The sequence below is a fragment of the Pelodiscus sinensis genome, chromosome 1, assembly GCF_052426305.1.
Source record: "Pelodiscus sinensis isolate ZL-2025 chromosome 1, ASM5242630v1, whole genome shotgun sequence".
Lineage (NCBI taxonomy): Eukaryota > Metazoa > Chordata > Testudines > Trionychidae > Pelodiscus > Pelodiscus sinensis.
Window position 1 is genome coordinate 51,821,563 of NC_143052.1, and position 22,193 is coordinate 51,843,755.

At 37.1% G+C, this 22,193-nt stretch overlaps 2 protein-coding genes across 8 annotated transcripts in view; one reads left to right on the forward strand and one right to left on the reverse strand.

Annotated features, from left to right (window-relative positions):
* Window positions 1-22,193, forward strand: part of IMMP2L (inner mitochondrial membrane peptidase subunit 2) — a 779,606-nt gene that overhangs the window by 362,806 nt on the left and 394,607 nt on the right. The window lies entirely within an intron of this gene.
* The window catches only part of LRRN3 (leucine rich repeat neuronal 3), a 55,291-nt gene continuing 35,277 nt past the window's right edge, over window positions 2,180-22,193 (reverse strand). Inside the window, exon 2 of the mRNA XM_006122508.5 lies at window positions 2,180-11,892. Coding sequence (XP_006122570.1) covers window positions 9,405-11,531 — 2,127 coding nt within the window. The 5' untranslated portion in view covers window positions 11,532-11,892 and the 3' untranslated portion in view covers window positions 2,180-9,404. The remainder of the gene's footprint in view (window positions 11,893-22,193) is intronic.

The following is a 22,193-nucleotide window of genomic DNA, read 5'->3' on the forward strand; positions in this document are numbered from 1 at the left end:
TCATTCTTTTATTGATAAAGATCATATACAGTTTGTGAATAATGGAAAAATATGTTATTAGGAGTGATTTAGACTTTTATTTAGGTGCCATTTTCTTCACTCTGTCAGGTGCATTTTAATCTAATCCACAGTTTTTGTATAATAACTGAAGTTATATTTTGGCTGAATGTGACTGTTATCTTGAAAAAGAACTAAAATGTATGTAAGATATTTAAAAGCATTCAAGCAGTGTTTGCCCAAATGTATGTCAGAGTTCTTACATAAAATGCAGCTACCAGGAAGCAGAGTTATAACCCTGTGTCAACAGAACACAGGATTCATCAACATAGCAATATCTGCCCACTGAATGAACTTGGATATTATAGGAGTTGCACTGAAAAACTACATCAACAAGACAGTCTTATATATCTTGGATAATGCCATTTCCGATATCCTAAAACCAGCTGCTGACTTACCATCTTCTGTAGTTGGTACCATATTCCAGCATGAGATTTACTCTATTAGCAATGCAGATATTGAAAAACGAAGATAAGAAAAATAAATTTCAAATTCTACTCTGCTTCGTTTTTAAAAAAAGTTATATTTCAGGAATCCAATGAATCTATAAATACAGATGCTAAGTTGTGTAGCACAAACCCATTTTCCATCCTTGAAAAAATGAAATATAACTATGTAGTGGATTGTGTTTACATTGTACAGAATAAATATTCTAGTTAGAGCAAAGTTAGAAGGAAAATAAGACAAGCAAACTTTGAAATGATGAAGCCATACTGTTGTATTAAAATCTAAATCTAAACTATTATAAAAAGGACAAGTGTCCATTACGCCGTCTGTCACAGAGAAGATTTGAGAAGACTTATGACGTTTCTAGAAAATGCCAGGATGGGTGAGAAGTGATGAGTGCAGCCGGGGTCCCTTCCTTTCTGCTGCCTTCGGCAGGGGCTTGGAGTGAGTGTTAAGCGGGGCTCAATGCCTCCCCAGAAAGTGGCTGGCAGGTGCAGCAGGGAGTTGGTGGCCACAATGGTACCATGCAGATCTGTGCCTGCTGGGGTAGGTGGCTCGCAGGCCGGGGCCCCATGCTGCTCCTGCGCCCCAGGGATGGCATGTCCGGCAGTGGGGCCATAGAGCGTAGCAAGGGACAGTGCCTTGCCGTCCATCAAGCAGCTGCTGCCATAGCATGATGACTTCTCTGAACAACATGTCAGGCCAGGGGACAAAGAGAAGTGGGAGATGCTGTGAGCCGTGGGGCTGCTGGTGAGTCCCTGCCCACCATGTTCCACCCTCTCATGGTCCCCCGAGCAGGTGCCCCCCAGGTCTTCCTGTGCAAAGACCCTCCCCCTTACCTGCCCCTAGGCTGCCTGTTCACCTACCCTACCCTCCTGTCCCTGCTGCCCCTCAGCCTGCTGCACCGCAGCCATGAGGCAGGACTCAGCCAGTGTAGATCATTCTTGGGAAAATACTGAATTTGTGCAATCAACTGTTCAGTTTCTGGTCACATAAAGTATCCTAACTCATATACAACATCAGAAAAAATGATGTTGACAATGGATGCTGGTCTATGGCATTTATTCTGTTTTTTCTTTTACTGTGGCAATTTGGATGTTGGTCATTCTATGTACTGAATGAGTGATTTACTTGTGCATTGAGGAACTCAGGAATATAATCTCATGAAACTCAGAAAAGTAATGAACTGGAATAATTTAGAGCATATTACACAAAATCCTTGGGTGAATGAGAAGTAAGGCATTCATTATATCATGATGTTAGAACAACTATTGTATATTTACGATTGCCATTGAAATTTGACAATAAAACTGATTGAGCTTCTCCATCCTCTAAAATCCACAAACAAAAAATTAGCCTGAAAATTGGTCGTTTATATCTGAAGCAAAATGGCGCTCCCAACCTGTATACCAGAGTCCACAATGTTCTCAAACGTTATTTGCCACCTTGCAGAAGAAGGTGAGAGGAAGTGGGAAGAGATAGACAAAAAGGTAGGTAGATGGAAGTCGATAAATCTAGTTCACTGGATTAATTTAATTAGGATATAATAGATATGACCAAAATTAGAACTGAGTAAACCGTAAGAGCTACAAAATACAGATAAGGATCTATTAGTAAGATTTTAAATAGCAACATCAGACTAGACTATAGTTTCTGATGTGTTTAAAATAGGGCACAAATTAGCACTGAACAGCTAAGTTTTAATTTAATAAAAATTGGGGGAGGGGACTGTAGCCCTTTGCCAGATAACAAAAATCCTTAAAATATAAACTGAAGTTAATCAGTTAATCTCTCCAAAAGACCTTCAAAAATTTAACAAAGTTTTTCCAATACTTTTTTTTTGACAAATTTTGCTTTGAGAACAGAAAGTAGAAGATATTTAAAATTAACGTATTGGACATTGGTGCGGATATGTCTAGGTGTTTCTAGTTGGGTGGAGAAAGTGGTGGAGGAGCATGTGTAGACACTGGGGCTTTGTCTATACTCCTGGAGAAAGATAAGGATCTTGTGCAAAAAGGGGTTTTTACGCAAAAAGGAAACGTCCACGCTGCTTGTTTTTACGCAAAAACCCCTTGAGCAAAAATGGCTCAAATAGATTATGCAAATGAAGCATGACAAAATGCTAATCAGTGCTTCATTTGCATACTCTGCCGGCAAAGGCAGCAGTGTAGACGAAGCCTGGAAAAGAGAAGCATAGGGTGGTAGTAGCATTAGATAAGGCTCATCTTTTGCAGGTCTGTTGGTGAATGCCTATAATCTGGGAAAGTTCTGCAGCAACCCACTACCCTGCTGCGAACCTCAGTGTGGTTATTATGAGCCATGACTTATTAGGCATAGCAATAACAACCACCCTTATTGATTCAGACTTAAATAGCGTTGTCAGACCCCTGACAAGCCTAAACAGAATCACTGGGAGTATGCCTATTGCACATGTTTGTTAGGTGGCAAGTGATGTCATTTTATTTTGGTAAAACAAGAAAAGCAGTCATGTAGCAATTTAAAGACTAACAAGATGGTTTATTAGGTGATGAGCTTTTGTGGGGCAGATCTACTTCTTCAGATCTTCTTCTTTATTTTGGGAGGTTAAAAGCTGTCAGAGCCTTTCAAGGAGATAGGAGGATTTGGTTGAGCACTGGAAAGCCTAGCCATGTGGGTCTGGAAAGAGACATCCATAAATTTCTGTGCAGGGCAGCCCAAGACTTCCACCACCTACAGCAGTTTGTTGAAGGACTGATAATGGGGTCACAATGAGGCCTTTCAGGGTATCCTGTGGCTGCCACACTTACTCATGCAGAACTCCATGTGGAGAAAGGTAAGTCACAGAATGGGCATGAGGAACACCTCTGATTGGCTGTTCCCCATAGTCTTCTTGCACACTCTCCTTTCTGTAAGAATCCTAAGGCTGCTATAAATTGTGCACCATTTAAAATCTGCAGGAGAGAGGCGTCACTCCTGTTTGTCATACAAGAATAGATTGTTCTGCCTGCAGATTTTATGAAAGAGGCATTCATTAAATAACCCGCTCCCACCTCTAAATAATGTTTCCTATTCCTCTCATCCCTATATTAGAAATATTTTTGAAAATTTAGAGAACATCTAGCCAAAACTTTTGCTTTTTAGTTGGTTTCAGGTGATTCTAAGAATATACCATTTCAGGAGCATTTGTTGTGCATTTGTACAGCTCCTAGCACAATGTAGTCCTAGTCCATGACTGTGGTTTCTAGGCACTATAATAATGCAAATAATTAATGATTCATCATCATACTGATAGAAACTAGGAATTTAAAAATATTGCTTTCACTATTTAAACAAGTTGACTCTTATTTAACCAGCCATAACTCTAACTGCACCAGTGAGGTTAGAGCAATATCGTAGTAGCCTAAAGAGGAAAATGTTTATTTGACTTTTTAAAGTTAATCTTATAAAAATATGCCAAATGCAGCCATATTAAGTGAGAGTTTGAGAAGATAAGGCAATGAATGGAGGCCATTGTCTATATGATTTATAATAGCACCATATAAATCTCCTTAACGCCTTTTCAATATTTTTTGTTAATATAGTTCTTAAAGGCATTAACTGCAAGTGTGTTGTAAAAAAGTGAATACCATCATTTCTTGGCTAATTTATAATTGGATGTTATATGTGGGCATGTAGGCACACACTCATTGTGGTTTGAAAAATTGATGGAACAATGAATGTGACCTCCAAATATTATGTCTTTTTGGTTTAGCGGTATTAACTTGTGCATGTATATGGTGTAACATTTTGCAGCTCAGTTCACGTGTTGTATCTTCTGCAATAGAGTGAAGTTGTGGTCACTATTTGGGTGAGAGTCCATACCTTGTTTGAGAAGTGTAAACTTAAATATTAATTTCCTTGCTTTCTCATTTTTCTCTTTAAAAACAGCTAATCATGAAAGTTAATGAATGTACACTTAAATTATATATATATATATATCCTCTTTACACCATTATTTCAAACTTGTTAGTGGTGAATATATTATTGTTTATCAAGTGCTTTCCAGCTCACTGGGCATCTTCTTTGTACTACACATGTATGCACTACTGGTATCTTTGTGAAGTATGGGGAGTGCATTGGCTGGAGTGAAATCCTGATCTATTGAAGTTAATACAGTTTGGCTGCTGACTTAAATGGGACCAGGTTTTCCTCTTTGGATCTTAATCCATCACATTGTTGTGCAGTTGGTGGACAGAAGGAAGGGTAAGGTTTGTTCTGTTACAAGCATGAATGGAAACTACTTGTAGTCAGATTCTTGTTTAAAATCTGTAATAAGCTGAGATAAATCTTAAAAGCTTTGCATGGCCTTTCCTTTACACTCAAGAGTTTTGGTTGAAAGTGGGATGAGAATGGGTGCATCTGAGGAGATATGGATTTAAGTGCAATACTTTATATCAAAATGAGGCAACTATCTTCATGCCCCACCAGTTTCGTCTTTCCCTTGTTTCTGAGCAGAACTAACTTGTTGACTGTGCAGCAGCTCTCTCTTCAATGCACCTATGAATTTCCTGTTCTGCTTATGCTTTATCTTGTGCTTTTATTCACAACCATGTACTTACACTCAGTGGAATCTTGACTTGATAGGTGTGGAGCCTAATTTATGGCAATGTTTGAATTCATTCTTTAATTGTTTAAACAAAATAACAATGCAGGTTTTACACATACTTTGTTATGGGGTTGTAACATTCTCATTCTGAGACCAGCCTCTGTTCATTTCATTGCTGATGAGTAGTTCATACATGTTGAACGTCTCTAGTACAGAACTCTCTGGTCCAGAAACATCCATCATCCAGAATGATTTCAGTTAGCTGGATATACACTTTTAATGGCTGTGGCCAGGTTCCCACAGTCCCATAAAGTTTGTTTGCAGCCACCAGCCCTAGCTCTCAGTATTCTGTGCTATGCTTTAACTCTAATTTACCCCTAAATGTCCTTTAATAGCCCAGTAAGCAGTGTAAGTGTTGCTAATGCTGCTAGATAAGGTTGACCTCCCGTGGTGTGGAAAATTCTCTGGTTTGGAACCGATCTGGTCCCAAGGATGCCGGACTAAAGGGTTTCAACCTGTACATATCTCTCAGCCACCATGGAACTAATCAAAGAAAAATAATCTGAGAAAAGTGTAGTTTAGGTAATAAACCCCCCAAACCAACTTCTAGTGACTAAATATAAACATTAAGATCTGATAAAAGTTTAAATGATCCCATCTCCAAAAGATTTTTCCATTTAATGTTTATGATAAATAGAATTTTATCAAAGAAAATGTGACTAATTGCTCACTTTCGTGTCTGTTCCGGGAAAATCTCAGACTAAAACAAATTTGCACTCCAGTGGAATCCTACAAAACTGTAATGATATTGAAATTTTTCATACCCGCTGAAAGGGATATAGTTATTATCCTTACTCTTTATGTCAGTTTATTTCCTTCTAGGAAACCCTAAAATCTACAATCAAAATCAGGAGTTCTTTAAACTTTTCCTTCTACAAATCAAAACACAAGAGAGATGCCTTTCATGGGATATCCCTGCTCCCATTCTCCTCCTAGTATTGGTTGGTTTTCAAGTCATTTAATTCTACCGATCACTATGAAGAATTCCACAGGTCTCTTGTGGTCCATAGACTCTATGCAGGTACTTCTCCCATTGAAGTGAATGGATATATGCTCATTTAAGGATAAGAACGCCTTGTTCAAGTTAAAAATAACACTTCACTATTATATAACATTTTTTGTTGATAGACATCAAGGTGCTTTTCAGTGGAAACTAAAGTTCATTAAAGTTGGGGAAAATGAGTGGGGAAGTGACTGGCTCAGGATCATATGGGAGGTCACTGGCAGAGCCACTTGTAATGAATTTCTCCTCACAAGAGATTGGAATCTTTTCCCTCTTAGCAGGTAGCAACAGAGTAATCAATCTCTAATTTCAACGTTTAAGTTTATTTTTATATAAATGATTGGTGTGCTTTTGACCAACATTTAGGCATTTTTATGTGTCAGGTATCAGGACTAGAGAAGAGAATGAATGCCCTCTAAGGTACATCTACACTGCACAATTATTTCAGAATAAGCTTTTCCAGAATAGTTTTTCCAAAATAGCTTATTTCAGAATGGCACGTCTACACTGCAGGAAAGCCACAACATTAATCCGAGGCAGGCTTCCCTAATGTAGGCATGCTATCTCGATTTAGAGCCCCAGGAGGAATAACTTAGAATGGCCCTGGTGGGGGGTTATTCCGAAATAGCAGCAGTGGAGCATCTACTTACACCTTATTTCAAAATAGCTATTTTGGAATTGGCATTATTCTTTGTAGAATGAGGTTTATAGAAGTCAGAATAAGCCATCTGTTATTTCAAAATAATTTGCTGTGTAGAAAATTGCTGTGTAGAGGCTCGCATAGTTATTTTGAAATAATGGCCATTATTCCAAAATAACTTTGTTATGTAGACGCACCCTGAGAGAGCCAAACAAACACATTTTCTTCACTAATAGTAAGTCAAGACTAGTTTTATTTAAATAAATAGTATGATTTGGTATGAAGAGCTGTATTTATTAAGCTGAAACTTTTTTTTTCTTTTTGGTTCTTACCATTAGGTGTTCGTTTAGAGTGCTGTTTCATTCTGTTGGGCTGACCTATTGTTGCTTGAAACAAATGAGATTCTCACCTTTGAACTACATCAGGAACAGGTTCTAAATGTAGCTAGATTCCAAAGATTAACATACAAGATACATGAGCAAGTTCTTGCTGACCTATACAGTACTTGCATTGTAATAGGTCATATTTCAGCTCCTATGTTTTTGATAAATAGCTTGGTGCTTAAAGCTCTGTCCAAGGTTCTGAAATCTCTTATGATGTATGAGCATGTCTAGCTGATAAATCCTGATGCCAGCCTGTGTGTGATAGTGATTCATCAGGTTTGCAAAATTTGTGTTTGGAGAAATATATTGAATTTATAAGGATCCAAATTTGGGATATTTTAAAATTAGTACTGACATGTTCTCATTTCTAGTTTTAAACATTTTTTCTGAAAATAACTTTTACATTGTCAGAAACAATTAGGATTTAATCAGAAAGTGTCAACTTTAACTTGAAAGCAAGTTATTCATTAGTAATAAAATGAGATGATTTTCCATATTAGAAATGCTTACAGGCCATCAACATTATGCAGCACACCAGGAATAAATAGAAATGTTAAATGTCTGTTTGCTAGTGAACACACACAAGAACATGAAAGCACTGGAGAATTTCAAAGATAGGGTTCTTACCTCAAAAATGCTATCAAATAATTCTAGAGAACTATTTATTTCAAGCGAGTTCAGAAAGATAAAATCTTTTATGTTACAATACTTTGAAAAATATTAATGCATAGTAAAAACGAAGATGCTTTTTCTCCTATTTTTTTTCATATGCAAGATACTTTAACATTATTTTAATCATTTTCATTTCCCTAAATGTACTCTTTCCATACCCTCCAAGGGAAACTCCATTTTTTCCTTCTAATTTAATTCTCTGTATTTGTATACACAACCACTAACCTAGATTAAGATAGAAATTTTGCTGAGAGCGTCTACATTTGTCCTCTACTAACTGCAGGTCAACACTACTTTAGCATGTCATACCTCTGTTTTGTACTACTTTTTTCCACTGAATCCAGGAATAGTCAGATTTACTCCATCCATATAAAAAATTAGAGTTTAAATTTAGAACCAGCAACATTGTCCATTTGCTATTTCAAGGCCCAGCCTTACTCCTAGTGAATTCAAGGAGAATTTTGCTATGAAGGTCAGTGTGAGTGGGATCAAACATTTTATTTTCAGTCTGTTATTTAAGTGTACATCATTCAGTTATTTGCATGTCACATCTTCAAAGCTGGAGAGATTAATGAAAGCCTTTATTGGTGGTGGTACCTGTTGTATCAGAAAATAATTGTGCAGACCCACAGACAGATCCTAAATGTCATCAAGATTGCTACATTCTCTTAAAATTGTGTGTTTTATGTGTACCAAGGAACATAACTTTTAGACAACATTAATCATTACATTGGCCTTTTTATTGCAGCCAAAGTATTGGATTTACATTATTTGAGTCTAATAATTAAATCCAATTCTCAGGCACCAAGCAAAAAAAAAAAATCTAATTAGCTGACAGCAGTCACTCCCTATATGTTTGCTTCTCTTTGAGGCTGAAGAGTATGTATGTTGTTGTTTATTGCAGTTATACAGCCTAAGAAAACCCAGCAAAAATCCATGTGTAGTCAAACCTATATTTCAACTGGAAAATATATTAAAAGATTTATATAGAGAGAGGTTTTATCAGACATTAAAATGAATTTGTTTATTGTCAGAGACGAGTCCCAAGATTCTCTTTTTTAGAAACAAACAAGCCAAAGCTATTTTGATTTTAATCAAAAATGTATTTTTCCTCATAAAAAAAGTTTCACATACTCACTGTGTCTACTCTACAGAATTTGTCCATTTCATTACACCACGTGTCGATTCTAGCTTATCTGGTCACTGCAAAAACACGCTGCTAGTGTGTGTAATACAGCACAGGAGGAGGTATTGCTCAGTTCTACTACTCTTACTTAATTAAAAAAAATACAGAAAATGTTCTTGGCTACTTGCACTCTTTTCCAGACTGAAAAGTCACTTTAAAGTTCTAAAAAATGGAATAATTGTATTTGGTTGGCACAATACCCTTTGAAGTCAGTTAGTTAAAAATCTTTTTTATGCTGAGTCAGTACATATTCCCATTTCTCAACACCAGCAGCAACATCCAGACTTCTTATTTCTAAGAGTAATTTTTTTGCCTTTTTAGTTAGCACAATTGCAGTCTTGTGCATTTCCTGTCAGAAACTGTTTTATAATGTTGGTGTTTACGTTGTTGTTTCATGACATATTTGTCGGTACTCCTATCACAGTTGCTTTTACGTCCAGGGCTGTACTTTTCTCTTTGCCCGTGTCCCAGAGACTGATTAGAGGAGGATAAAGGTCATTGAGTGAAAAGGATTGTTTCTTCAAGTAATTCCTTAAATAGCTGTGTCCTGCATCACAGTTAATTTCTTGTGAGATGCAACTGTAGAGATATACCACACAGATAACTCCAAAGAGAACTCCAAGGCAAGCAAGGAATCCTATTATGTTGATCTTTTCATAATCTTTCACTGCAAGATCCAATCCTTTTGTGGTAACGTTGACACATTGCTTTTTATTGTGCTGGTAGATGGTGGGGACGTCTATACAAATTTTATATTCAGTTGATGGTTTTAGATGAGTAAGATTATAGACCTTTATATCAGATGGAATTCGTACACTCCAAGCAGCCTGAGAGTTTTCAGTCTTCTGAAAGGCAGTCCATCTAATGCTGGATTTCAGAATTTTAGAACTTGATTTCCAAGACACCAGAATAGAATTAGATTGCACCTCTTTTATTTTAATATTCAAAGATACATGGCTTTCTTGAGGGAAAGAACCATCCACTTTAATCATAACTGATTTTAAATCCGCTCCAACCAGGTTAGTTGCTATACATGTATATAGTCCGCTTTCTTTTTGTGTAACATCACTTATATCTAATGTTCCTTCAGAATGGACATAGTATTTATCAGTAAGCATACTAGGCAAAAGTTTGTGACCTGATGGTGTTATCCAATATATTTCAGGTTCTGGTTCTGCTGTTGCTCTGCAATGTAAAGAAACATAGCTGCCAGTTTCTAAATCCAGATTTGAGGGGAAACTGTCAGGTGCTATCAGTGGGAGGCAGATTTCCATCATTTCCCTAAAATGGACCTGCCTCACATTCTGGCCTTGAAATTCTGGAGGATCCACACAAAATAATGAATCTGGTTCCATAAATCTAATGTTGGTTTTATTCATGTTAATCCAGCGGATGACGCAATCACATCTGATTGGATTGCTGTGTATACTGATTTCCTTGAGGTTAGGCAAAGAGTCTATCGTATTACGGTACAGGGCACTAAGTGCATTACTATTGAGCATGAGTGATTCTAGCTTGGGAAGTTTATAGAAAGCATTTGGATGTATGTATGATAACCTGGGGTTATTAGTAGCTTCTATTTTTCTCAAATCTGGTAAATTGTCAACAGCAAGACTATCTATAGAAATTAGTTCAGGCATGTTGTTAATTCCCAATTCTTTTAGGTGCTGCATATTGCTAAAATCTCCTCTTCGTATTCTGTTAATGGGATTCTTATTTAGATCCAGAAATTTAAGATTTGTAACCTTTTGAAGAGCAACATGGGGAACTCTAACAAATCTATTGTCATAAAATGAGATACTTTCTAAATTGTCAAGGCCAACCAAAGCATTATCAGCTATTTCAGTGAGATTTATGCCTGCTAAAACCAGGCTGCGCAAATTGATAAGAGGCTTAAAGTTCATTTCTTCGATTCTGATGATCGGATTTTCTCCAATCATGAGAATCTCAAGGTTAGGAATAGCTTCAAACCACTTACTGTTAATCATCTGTAGGCTGTTTGAATTGAGATGAAGTCTGAGAAGATTATCAAGGCCTATAAAAGCTCCTGGTGCAATTGTGGAAAGCAAGTTGTGATTAATGTACAGTTCTTGTAAATTGTTCAGTCCAGACAGACATTCTTCAGGCAGCTCAGTAAGTTTGTTTTCCTCAAGGTACACCGAAAGAAGCTGTGGCATCTTTCTAAGATTAATATTGATCACTGAGGATAAATTGTTTTGAGATAAATCAAGACCAGTAAGGTTCACTGGGAAGTCTACTGAGTATTCAATTTTTGCAATGTTGTTAGTCTGTAGAAGTAGAACCTGTGTGTCAGCAGGCAATCTCATTGGGAAATTTACAAGACCTAAATCATTACAGTCAACTGTTGGAGCTTCCATGTATATGGATCTTGGGGTAAACCAAGGTCTGACCTCACATACACATGATTGAGGGCAGTCTACCTTTTTATTTACAGCTTGTACTAATGCAGTGATAGTTAGGCCAAGCAGAAAATGAATTTTGAGTGGCATGTCCTTCATCTTAGCTCAAGTCTTCAGAAAAGTAATGGTCCCTTAAGGATACCACAGTTGCTGTTTTTAACTTCAGTAAGAGGTGGTCATTTGATAAAACATATACTTGCATTTGTCAAATGATGAATGACAAAGAAGCACAAAGACTCTCTTCCTGAAAATAAGTGGTAACCTCGTAACCACCTTGTCCAATGATAACAGGCATGTTTTGGAAATGAAGATCACTGTCTCCTTGATGGCATAAAACTGGTAAGATTTGTGAAGATGAAGCATGTATAGATGGTCATAGAAGATAAAGTAATTCATTTATTTAGTAGTATTAACTTCAGATCCCATGATTGATTAGTGTTTGCGGGAATGACAGCATGACCTAAAATATAAGAAGAGAAAATAATTAGTATAAAAACCCCGATAAGGCTATAAAATAACTCAGTCATCTCTCTCTAATATTAGTTATTGCACATAAGAAAAAAATGACTGTGGTTTCTAGAATATTGCAGTGGCATCTATGCAGCATAAATAAAGTTAATATAGTAATATGTCTTGTAGCGTGTCATCCATCCACTAGGGTACTTAGATCTCCAGCAAACTGAAAATCCAAGAAATAAAAAACAAAATATATCACTGAGATTTTTCTACATATTTCAGGCTACTTTAGAATATTTTTTCTTTCCTACTGTTATCACTAAAAGCAGACTCTGCTATACTGGCTTTGAAAACTTAACCACTAACATAAATCTTGCAGAGTATGAATTTTTAGCCTCTGAATGCAGAGTTTATAAATATAAAGAACATAATTTATTTGTAATCAAAGAAAAAAGGAAGACTTGAATTAATACACACATAAAATGAGTGCACCCTGAAATATGCCTGTGAGATACTTGTACGCTAACATACAAAATTGATAAACCTTGTGTTTTATCTTTTCCTAATTCTTTTTAGAGCTGCTATTCAGGGAGCAAGCTTGAATTTTTAAAGATATCATTGGAGGGCAAAGTGCACCTTGTAATAAATTATTTGTCATATTGGAAATTCAGTCTAAATGCTGCCTGTCCTATTTTTACTTGAAAAATGTTACATTGCATTAGAATAACAAAGGATAAGTGCCTTTATTGTAGTTAGGATAAAGAAGCACACTTAGCTGATGATGCTTTTGACACAGAATCTGAGCTCCATTGTCTTCAGTGGGTATTGAGGGTTCTCACCACTTCTGAGAGGTGCTTAATATCTTGTATCATATTTTCAAAAAATACCCTGTTTTGCAGATTTATGCTAACTCTTTCCCTCTTAAAGAAACTGCTTTGAGCAAATTCAAAACTAAATTCTGAGAAAGTTTTGATGTCTTCCTGCATAAAATGGGACACACACTCCCACATTTATTTTAAAATAGCAGTCAGTGTCTGTCCCTGTAATCAACAATACTTTATTTTTCCCTTTGTCTTTTACTTCTAGTATTAAAATTCACAGTGCCATAGTTTACAAACACCAAGATAAGGTCAATGTTTCACTGATATTGATAAATGCATTTTGAAATGTCACTGGTATGGACGGACAGAAACAGAACACACTTGGCAAAAGGTTCCTGCCTTCTGAGATGTAAAACATACAAAGTCAGAACTAGCATCTGATTTGGCTCTTTTCCCTGCATTTGTTGGCACCACGTTCTTATCTATAAAAATGGGCTTACGTGTTACAGATAGCTTTTATCACTGCCGAACATATAGTAGTTATCTCAAATTAAAATTGCTGAAGTAAGCAAAAGAGGCATATTGGTGGGTTTTTATTCTTTCCTTTTCCTGCTTTAAAAGGAAAGCCTATTAGCTTGTGTCCAGTCCACGTATTTAAGATCTAAGTTTCTGCCTTTATTCTCCTTTTTTTAAATTATTTGTTTTCTGTTTCTTATATGAATTTTACATCTTATCCATTCTGTATTGTATATAATTTTAGTTGCTTGCATTAACAATATAGGTTGCTTGATTTTTTTTGTGTGGTTCAGTTGTGGCCCTTGTAAAATTGTCAGTTTTATTTAGATAAATCTGAAAAGATTACTTTAGTATCTTCAGCATTCTCTTCAACTTCCTCATGCTTACTCCAGCATAAGGGATCTCCTTGGTCCTACATTCTTGGTACCTAACTGAGCCGAGATAAGATGTTTTGCTGGACCAGAGAAGGACCTCCTCAGCCAAGGCCTGGCTCCCAGTCTCCCCTGCTTGCTCCCTCCCTGCTGCCAGCCCCTCTGTTCACAGGTCTTCTTGCTTCACTGTGCAGCCCAGCTGCCAGACAGCCCTACTCCCGGACTCCCGGCCTTTGGGACAGCCCCGCTGGGCAGCTCCGCTGGATGGCAGCAGGGTTGCCGAGCTCTTTGCTGTGCCACTGCCTCCCAGTCTCCTAGATAACTTTGCCACTGGGCAGCAGCCCTGTTGTCAGCCTCCCAGTTTCACCACCACAGGGCAGGGCTACAGCCCTGAAGCAGGGCTCCCAGCCTCCAGTCTTCCACTGGGACACTCTGGTCCTGGAACATCCAGACCAGAGTGTCCAGGTTGAGAGAGGGTCAACCTGTACCTTTATTATTGTAAATACCAAAGTTAAATAACTGCAATTAATCATCAATTATCTAAGATATTTGACAAGTTTTTGTGATTTACTCTTTGTATACATGTAAAGCTTTTTTAGCACTTATCTTTATAAGAATTATATCAATGAAATTAACAGAAAATGTGTGAGCTAAACCTACAGAAAACAATACAGAAAACAAGCTAAGTACAGGATGCTTGCAGTCACTCAGCTTCATTAGCACTGGCACTACAATTGACAGGCACATTTTTTTCTCCCTTCTTTTTCTTTTATAAATTCTGAGAGTCCCCCTTTTTTCTCCATTCAAGTTTTGCCCACAAAAACTCATGATACTATACATATTTTGTTAGTCTCTAAGGTGCAAGAGGACTACTTGTTTCTACCGAAAACAGTCTGCTGCTTTGGAGTTTTAGCATACATTTTTATGGCAATGATCCAGTTCATCGTGAAATTGAAATAAGCACAGGCATAAAATAAGATAATAAAACCAGAATCTGTTCCTTCGTTTCTTGAAATGAGACAAACTTTATATTTATAAAGAAATAAATGTATGTCAGTTCATTCTTGTAACTATGGGTTTATATAATAGAAGTTAACATGTAAAATGCTGGGAAGTTAAATATACAGTACAATGGTATGCTACACATTAAGTCTCCATTTGGACCCTGCTGTGGCACACTAACTGCTTAGGCAAATCATCACCATAATAATTCATAGTTTGGTAGCATAAAATAATAAAATCTCATTCTGTGGGCAAGTTAGTGACAGAAAGATGTAAGTGAGATACCATTTCATTCACAACAATCTACCAAATCATAATTTCAAAGGTGTCACTCGTTGTGGCACAGCAGGGAGTGTTGCTATCCTCTGTGTCCAGGTCTTCCGGCTCATAGAAATTTTCATCTTACAGTGTCAGAAATGTGCTAAATCGGGTGTTATTAGAAGTCATTTTTTTTCTACAAGCACTATGCTATCCAATGTGATAAACCTAGAACAAGTATGTAGATGTATATTGGAGAAAATGTTTAAAAGTGAATGCTTTTAATTATATTCTAACATAGGGCTGCATTGCCTACATTAAAAAATGACACCGATCTTTGGGAATCTTCAGGAAGTTAGCCTTGTAGGACTAAAAACATTTATTCATCAAATCATCATCAGTGTCATTTCTGTAGACATGTTGTCATACTGATCCTCGTTCATGCCACACTTGCACATCTTCTTACAAGCCCCCCCCCCCCCCCCCGCTTTTTATAAATGGAAAGAGTTCTTTAAGTTGTTTTGCCACCACAAGCAAAAAAAAAAAATGCAGTTAAATTTGGGGTTGTCAGGAAAAATCAGAAAGGAGCAATTGGATGCTCTTTCAATCTTCCCTACCCCCGGTGACTTTCATTGCCCTTTTCTCATATTCTAGGGGTTAGTATGAATGAAGAGCACAGAGTGGCACTGGCAGCCTTTTAACAAACCATTGTCCCTTTCAAAAGGAAAGAGTCAGACTTTTATTTCGAAGTTTTACCAGATAATTATCTCAGAAGAGTTGGTTAAATCTAAACATTATTTTTGAAGCCAAAGAAGTCTTCCAGCTGGCATGTGTCCTGGCATTTTGAACTTTTTCCTAATGCTTGATGTAATTCCTCTCCAACCTTGCCAAATTCATTTTATGAGTGCACATCTTATAGTGTGTAGCCATTATGTTGCTTGCTAAATTACCATTGGTAAATGCACCACTTGACAATGGCAGTTTTTCTCTGTTTATGTGCTTCTTGGAAAATATCTGCCCGCATATGATAAGGTATCACTAAGCATTGTGTTTTACAAGGTCCTTTGCTGTGGTATACTCCAAAGATCTAACTATCACTACTCTTGGTTTTCTCATTGATGCATAAAAATGACCCAGACCAAAGTAAAAATAAAAAATTTGTAATTAATAACTTTGGGATCATACTTCATTATATTATGTAATGTAACTCTGTGCATACTGTTTGCAGATGGATTCCAAGTACTCTTCACAGATGCTGACATCTTAACCAGTGGCTCATTATAAGTCTTTTGTCCTAATAAACAAAGCTGATAATCAGTACCACTGAACTGCTTTTAACTGCTTTTTTTTTTTTTGCCTGTGGTGGCAAAACAACTTGAAGCACTTTTTCCATTTATAATAATCTTTAACTTTAAAAAAGTACCATATTATAAGCAGTAGTTGATAATACAGTACTGAGAGTTGAGGACCACAAATTAATTTTGTGGGCTGCATGTTTGACATACTTTTGTTAAAATTGACTTTTACAAACTGTACCTTGAAATATTTTCTCAAAGATGTATTTACATACTTGTTCTAGGTTGCCATATTTAGCACTATTGTGTTTGTGGAAGGAAAGAGCTTTAGAATGAAACCCATCTGGCTTCATTTCCATTGACATATCAGCATTTCTATCAACCAGATGTGTTTCAGCATTTGTTTCTTTGTTCTACATGTAGTAACAAACAGCTATATCACTTGTATACTAATTGCAGGGAATCTAATTGACATTGCTCCACCAGAGTTTGACACAAATGGATTGATTTCTAAAAACTTGTGTGGGGGATGACCCAAGGACTAGTTTCTTTGTTGTGAATCAGTGAAGAGTATAAATTCAGGTACCACTTCCCCTTGGTCTGTCTAAGAAAGTTTTAAACATGTTTGATTCATTTAGTAACAATTTACAGTTGCTTTTAAAAATATGCACTCATCCTAGTACTCAGGCCAAGCAAGCATCCAGTAAAATAATCTTTTTCCTAATAGCTTATTTGAACTTTTTGCATTAGATAGTTAATTGCTCTTTACTGGGGTTAAAAAGGCAAAGGAGAACCAGCTGCTTTATTTAGGAATATCATGGCTGCAGATGTCGAAGGAGCCTAAGTGAGCATGGCACCCAGCTTTCATGGAGATTTAATGAGTTGGACAAACTACTCAGTCTCCTTTGAAACTCTCAGCCAAAATGAGTTAGATGCCCAACTCTCATTGGAATTCAGTCGGTGTTGTGGATAACTCACTTAGTCCTATTCTAAACTAGGATCTTATTCCAAAATAACCTCCCCATTTGAATATATAACCTGGGCATCCACACTACCAAGCCCATTATTTCTAAATAAGGGGCTGTGGAATTTGAACTCTGTACTCCTGCTTTTCATGACGAGTAACGCTAATTCTAAAATAGTAATTTTGAAACAACAGTAGTGTGGATGCTCCAGTGCAGCTAATTCAAATTTATTGACCATCAGGAGGCCTCCTGCAGCTTCCCAGAATGTTTCCTGGGGCTCTAAGTCTGCAATAGCATGTTTACATTAACGGAGCTTGCCTTGGACTAATTTCGATGCTTTCCCGTAGTGAGGACACACCAGTTCAAATTTGTTAAATCGGGGGTTTTTAAGCCAAAGTTAGTAATTTCGAAATAGTTTCCTAGTGTGGACATGGCCTTAGACTTTTAGAAAAAACTCAACCCCTATTCAAATGGGAAAACAAAAACCTCTTTTTTATTATTATAAATGTGAATACTTTTCATTTGGCATAGGTAAAATCTTTACCTGAGGATCCTTATACTTTTTGCAGACATCAGTTCAGACTTCCAAAATTTTAGGATAAATTTTGTTATTCTTATTGTACAGTAGAGGACATTGAAACCAAAGTCCATTGGGACACCTGTCGCAGAGTAAAATACTTAAAACACCTTACTCTTAGCCCTGAGCCTTAACCACAAAACTCAGCCTTAGCAGATTCAGGGTTCATTTAAAAAGCATGTGGCAGTGGGTTTTTTGTTTGTTTCTTTGTTTGTTTTTTAAATAATGTTACACTTTAGACAGCTTTGAAAATATCCCTGGCAATTTCTCCAATGGTCAGTTAAAGGGCCCAGGGTTCCAGCTACTGCAGTGGCAGTAGCAGCTGCCAGCAGCCCCAGGCCCTTTTGAAATACTGGGCCTTGGGGCAGTTGCCTACTTTGCCCTCCACCCCTCTCTGTCCCCCCCCCCCCCCACACACACACACATCAGCAAGCCTGTGCACATAAGCAGCCCTGTTAACTTAAGGGTTTGCACAATCAGGATCATAATGTATAAGGACATGGTCAATACTCCAAAGAGGTTTCTGATGGACATCTAGCTCCTGCAAAGACTTAGATTCATACTTTGCTTTGAATACATGAGTAGTCAGCTTGATTTTGGATGGGTTATTTGTATGCATCAAGCTAAGACTATGTATATACTTTTGCAGGATTGAACCTTGATTAAGCTTGTGAAGAGAAGATGTTCAGTTGATGGGAGGAGGAAGGGAGGAGAAAGGAAATAGACAATATACATAATAAGGCTAGAGGGGTGTTTGGGTTGTAAGCTGTATGTCAGGTTAGTGGGGTTTCTTTAATGTAATTACATTTTTATGTATGACTTCACAGTAGCGTAGTGAATGGGAGAGCAAGAAATTTCTGGATTCCCAGTAATGGGTCATGGAATGTCAGGCACTGGGTCTTGTTACTGCAAGGGGATCAGGTGACCAGTAGGGGTTCTACCTGCTTATCCTAGCACCACAGACTGTGATTTGCCCTAGAAATGCCCTAGAACACCTGGTTCTTAGGTTGGGAGAGGGGAGCACACAGGGCTCCACACTCTGCCCTTTCCCTGAGCACTCACTCCGCACTCCCATTGGCTGGGAACCTGCTGCTGGCTGCTTCTGGGGAGTAGCATGGTCTGTGGTGCCAGAAGAGGCAAGAAAAGCCTACCTTAGCACCCCCACTTAACTGCTCTCTGGGAACCTTTTGAGGTAAGCCCCGTCTACCCTAGGCCTGAGCCTCCAAAAGCCGGAGCCCCCTCCTATACCCGAAAGCTCTCATCCTCAAGTGCACCCCAGAGCCTACAACTAGTCAACTTATGTTGGGTCATGGCAATTTTCTTCAACTCGGTCATGAGAAAAAAAGTTTTAAAACTATCGAACTAGTTGTATTTATTTGAGGGGGGGAGGAGATGGGGGCTGAGTGTGATTATTTTCTAACCATTAATTTCATTTTCCTTTATAAATGAAGCCTTGTTGAATTAAATGTGTATATTGAAAAGTAAACTCTTAATTCTGTAAGGCTTCATTTTTAATGATAAAATAAGTGCAACCTCTTTAATATTATATGCAAAACATCATTGTGTGTTTGTATGCATGTATGTGTATGAGTGAGAAAGTAATTATTTATGCTTCACGTACCTACTCAACATTTCTACTGCATATGCAGTATTGGATGAACTATGAAAATAGATACCCAGGTATATGGGAGATTTCTTGTGAAAACTAATATGCCTCTGGCAAAGAGATAATCTAGCACTACTGCCTGTCAGCTGGGGAATTATCAGGCTTGTCATTTTCTTGCTGTAGCAGAACTAGGCACTTCCTGCTTAATACAGATTTAGCTATGCAGATGATTTTATTCTAAGGTAAAATCTTTTTGTAAGGTCAAAGTCTCTTGGACACCTTGAACTTCATGTCTCCATTAAACATTACCAATAATAGAATTTCTTTTTTAAATAAAGATTCCACTCCCAAATTTTCCTACTTAAAATTACCATATTTATATAAATTATTTCTAATTTTTTGAAGCTGAAAGATTTGATAATTCAGTTCTTTGCGTGACCCAGTCTGGAATGTTAGAGAGAATTCTCCACAAGGCATTGCTTAGTTTTATTCAGTGGTATTCACACAAGTCCTATTTCAAGGAGTTTTTCCTGAATAAGTACTGAATAAAAACTGTGAAAACTTTTGGATTTGGCCCTAATACAAATGGATACAATTTAAATTTATAATTTTAAAAGTAGAAATAAGAAATACAAAGGGAAACAGAATGGGAAAGGGAACTTATCCTATTCCCTTGAGAAATGTGTATGACATTTGCTACGTTTCTTTAAAAATGCTCTTATTTAAGTAGTACTCTTTCATCAGCATTTCATGTAAATGATAAATTACACACGTCTATTAAGTAGGAATTTGGTAGCTTTTTTTGAGCTAGTGAAGATCTCTCATGTCTTTCGTTACAAAGATTGCTCAAAACAAGTGAATGGAGCAATCAGTTACTATTCCCATGGCTATAAGAATGCACGCTTATTTTGAAATAATGCATGTTATTTCGAAATAACAGAGTGTCTGTCTACACAGCAAGCCCAAATAACAGGCTTCTTACCCTGACTCCTGTAATCGTCTTTTCTCAAGGTGTTAGGGAAGTTGAAGAAAGAGTGTTTTTCCTTCGACTTCCTGCTATGTAGACAGTGCCAAAAGCCGAGTTAAGGTGCTTCAGCTACACAATTAATTAATTAGTTGAAGTTACATATCTTAACTCAACTTTAGCCCACAGTGTAGGTGTACCCTTAGTGTGTACACAACATTTCATTCAATAGGCATAATAGAATCCAACACAATGGCTCTGAGTGTGCTGCTAATTGCTTAAACCTCTAAGTATTGTTATAATTTTAATACTGTCTTTATTTACTTAGGATTCTAACTTGAACCTGTTCCAAATCTTTATGGGCAGGTTTCTTACACTTTTTGGAAGTCCTTTAGCACTGAATTTTTCTGGCTGAAAGCCACCTAGACTCATTAGATATTATAGTGATATTGGTTGCTTTTGAAAGAAATACGTTCTGTATTCTTTCAAAGCGTGTGATCCTTTTCCAACTAATGATCTGTCCTGTGGGCAGTGATTGGTAAGCCTTAATTAGGTTTGTTTCACTTTCTGTCATTGATTCACAAGGGGACATTACCATTATTTGAGCTGGGAGACATTAAGAGTCTGGATCAACTGAGAATCATTTTTTTGTCACTGAAGCACAAGACAGCTAAGAACCAAGTCAGGATGGGGAAGAAGCACGTCAGGCTTTGGCAATCTTTCTTTTCCACTTCAACACATAGAGAGACAGTGATAAAAAGTAAAACACATTGGTTACACTGTAATATGCCCTCTTGGCAATAAGGCAAACATTTCATTTCACAGGGACAAATGTTGAGGTGGCAAGCATTTTCAAAACATAGCTGTTCATACAAAGCTACTTTTCAGATATGTCCATTGAAAAGAAGCATTTCTCAATTCCTGCCATTGCAACCATTTTCAGCGGTTTCACCAGACAATAATTCTGAATATGTCACTAAACCAGAAACAAGGGAAGGAAAGATTGTATATCCCTCTTTATTATAATTACAGCACTAAGCAAAATGTTATTTTTCTAATAAGTTGAAAAGTTGCACATATCTATAATAGATGGAATTTGGCACATATCCAATTGCTGAGAGTATGTGCCTCTTCCATATTTTTCTTTTCAACACAGAGCATACACTTTCTTTGGATCTATTTCTTGTTATTAATATTATAAGAAACATTCAGACAAGAGAGCTAATAAGAAGCAAAGCTCTAATTTACAATTAAAATTCCTATTTATTTGACACATTTGAAGAATTCTATGTGGTGCAAGAATGTGATGTGAACATACAGAATGGAACAGGGATTTTTGCCATGAGTTGTGAGCAAGTGATGCAGTTTCAGGGTAAACCAGCAAAAGATGTTTTATTCCAACATATATTTTATAATAGACCTGGGATAGGGAATGGATTTCACCTGTTTAGTCCTTGTGCTTCAGCTACTTAAAGTTCAGTTCACTTAGCTTTGTGAAGAAGGTAAAATGGATTTTAACCTAAATTCATTGTCTTGCTTTCTTTCCTTCTCCTGGGTGGGACCTTAGATAGTTTATGTAGAAGCCTGCTTCTTTTCCCTAATAGTTGAGGAGAAAGAGACTATTACATGTTCTCACTTGGAAAATCTGGGTCAGGATTTTCAAAAGTGGCCATTAATTCTGAGTACTGAATCTCAATTTTGAGATGTCCAATTTGACATTTCTTAGAAGGGCCTGCTTTTCAGACACTGGGTTCTCAACATCTTCTGAAAATCAGGCTTCATTCAGGTGTCGTTAGTGAGACATCCCAATACTGGGATACCCCAAATCATTAGTCATATCTGACAGTTTTAGCTGTGGTTATTCTTTTTTGTTTGTTTTTTGTTAAAAGCTGGTAAATTCCACATCCTATCTTCAAATGGTTCATCTGTG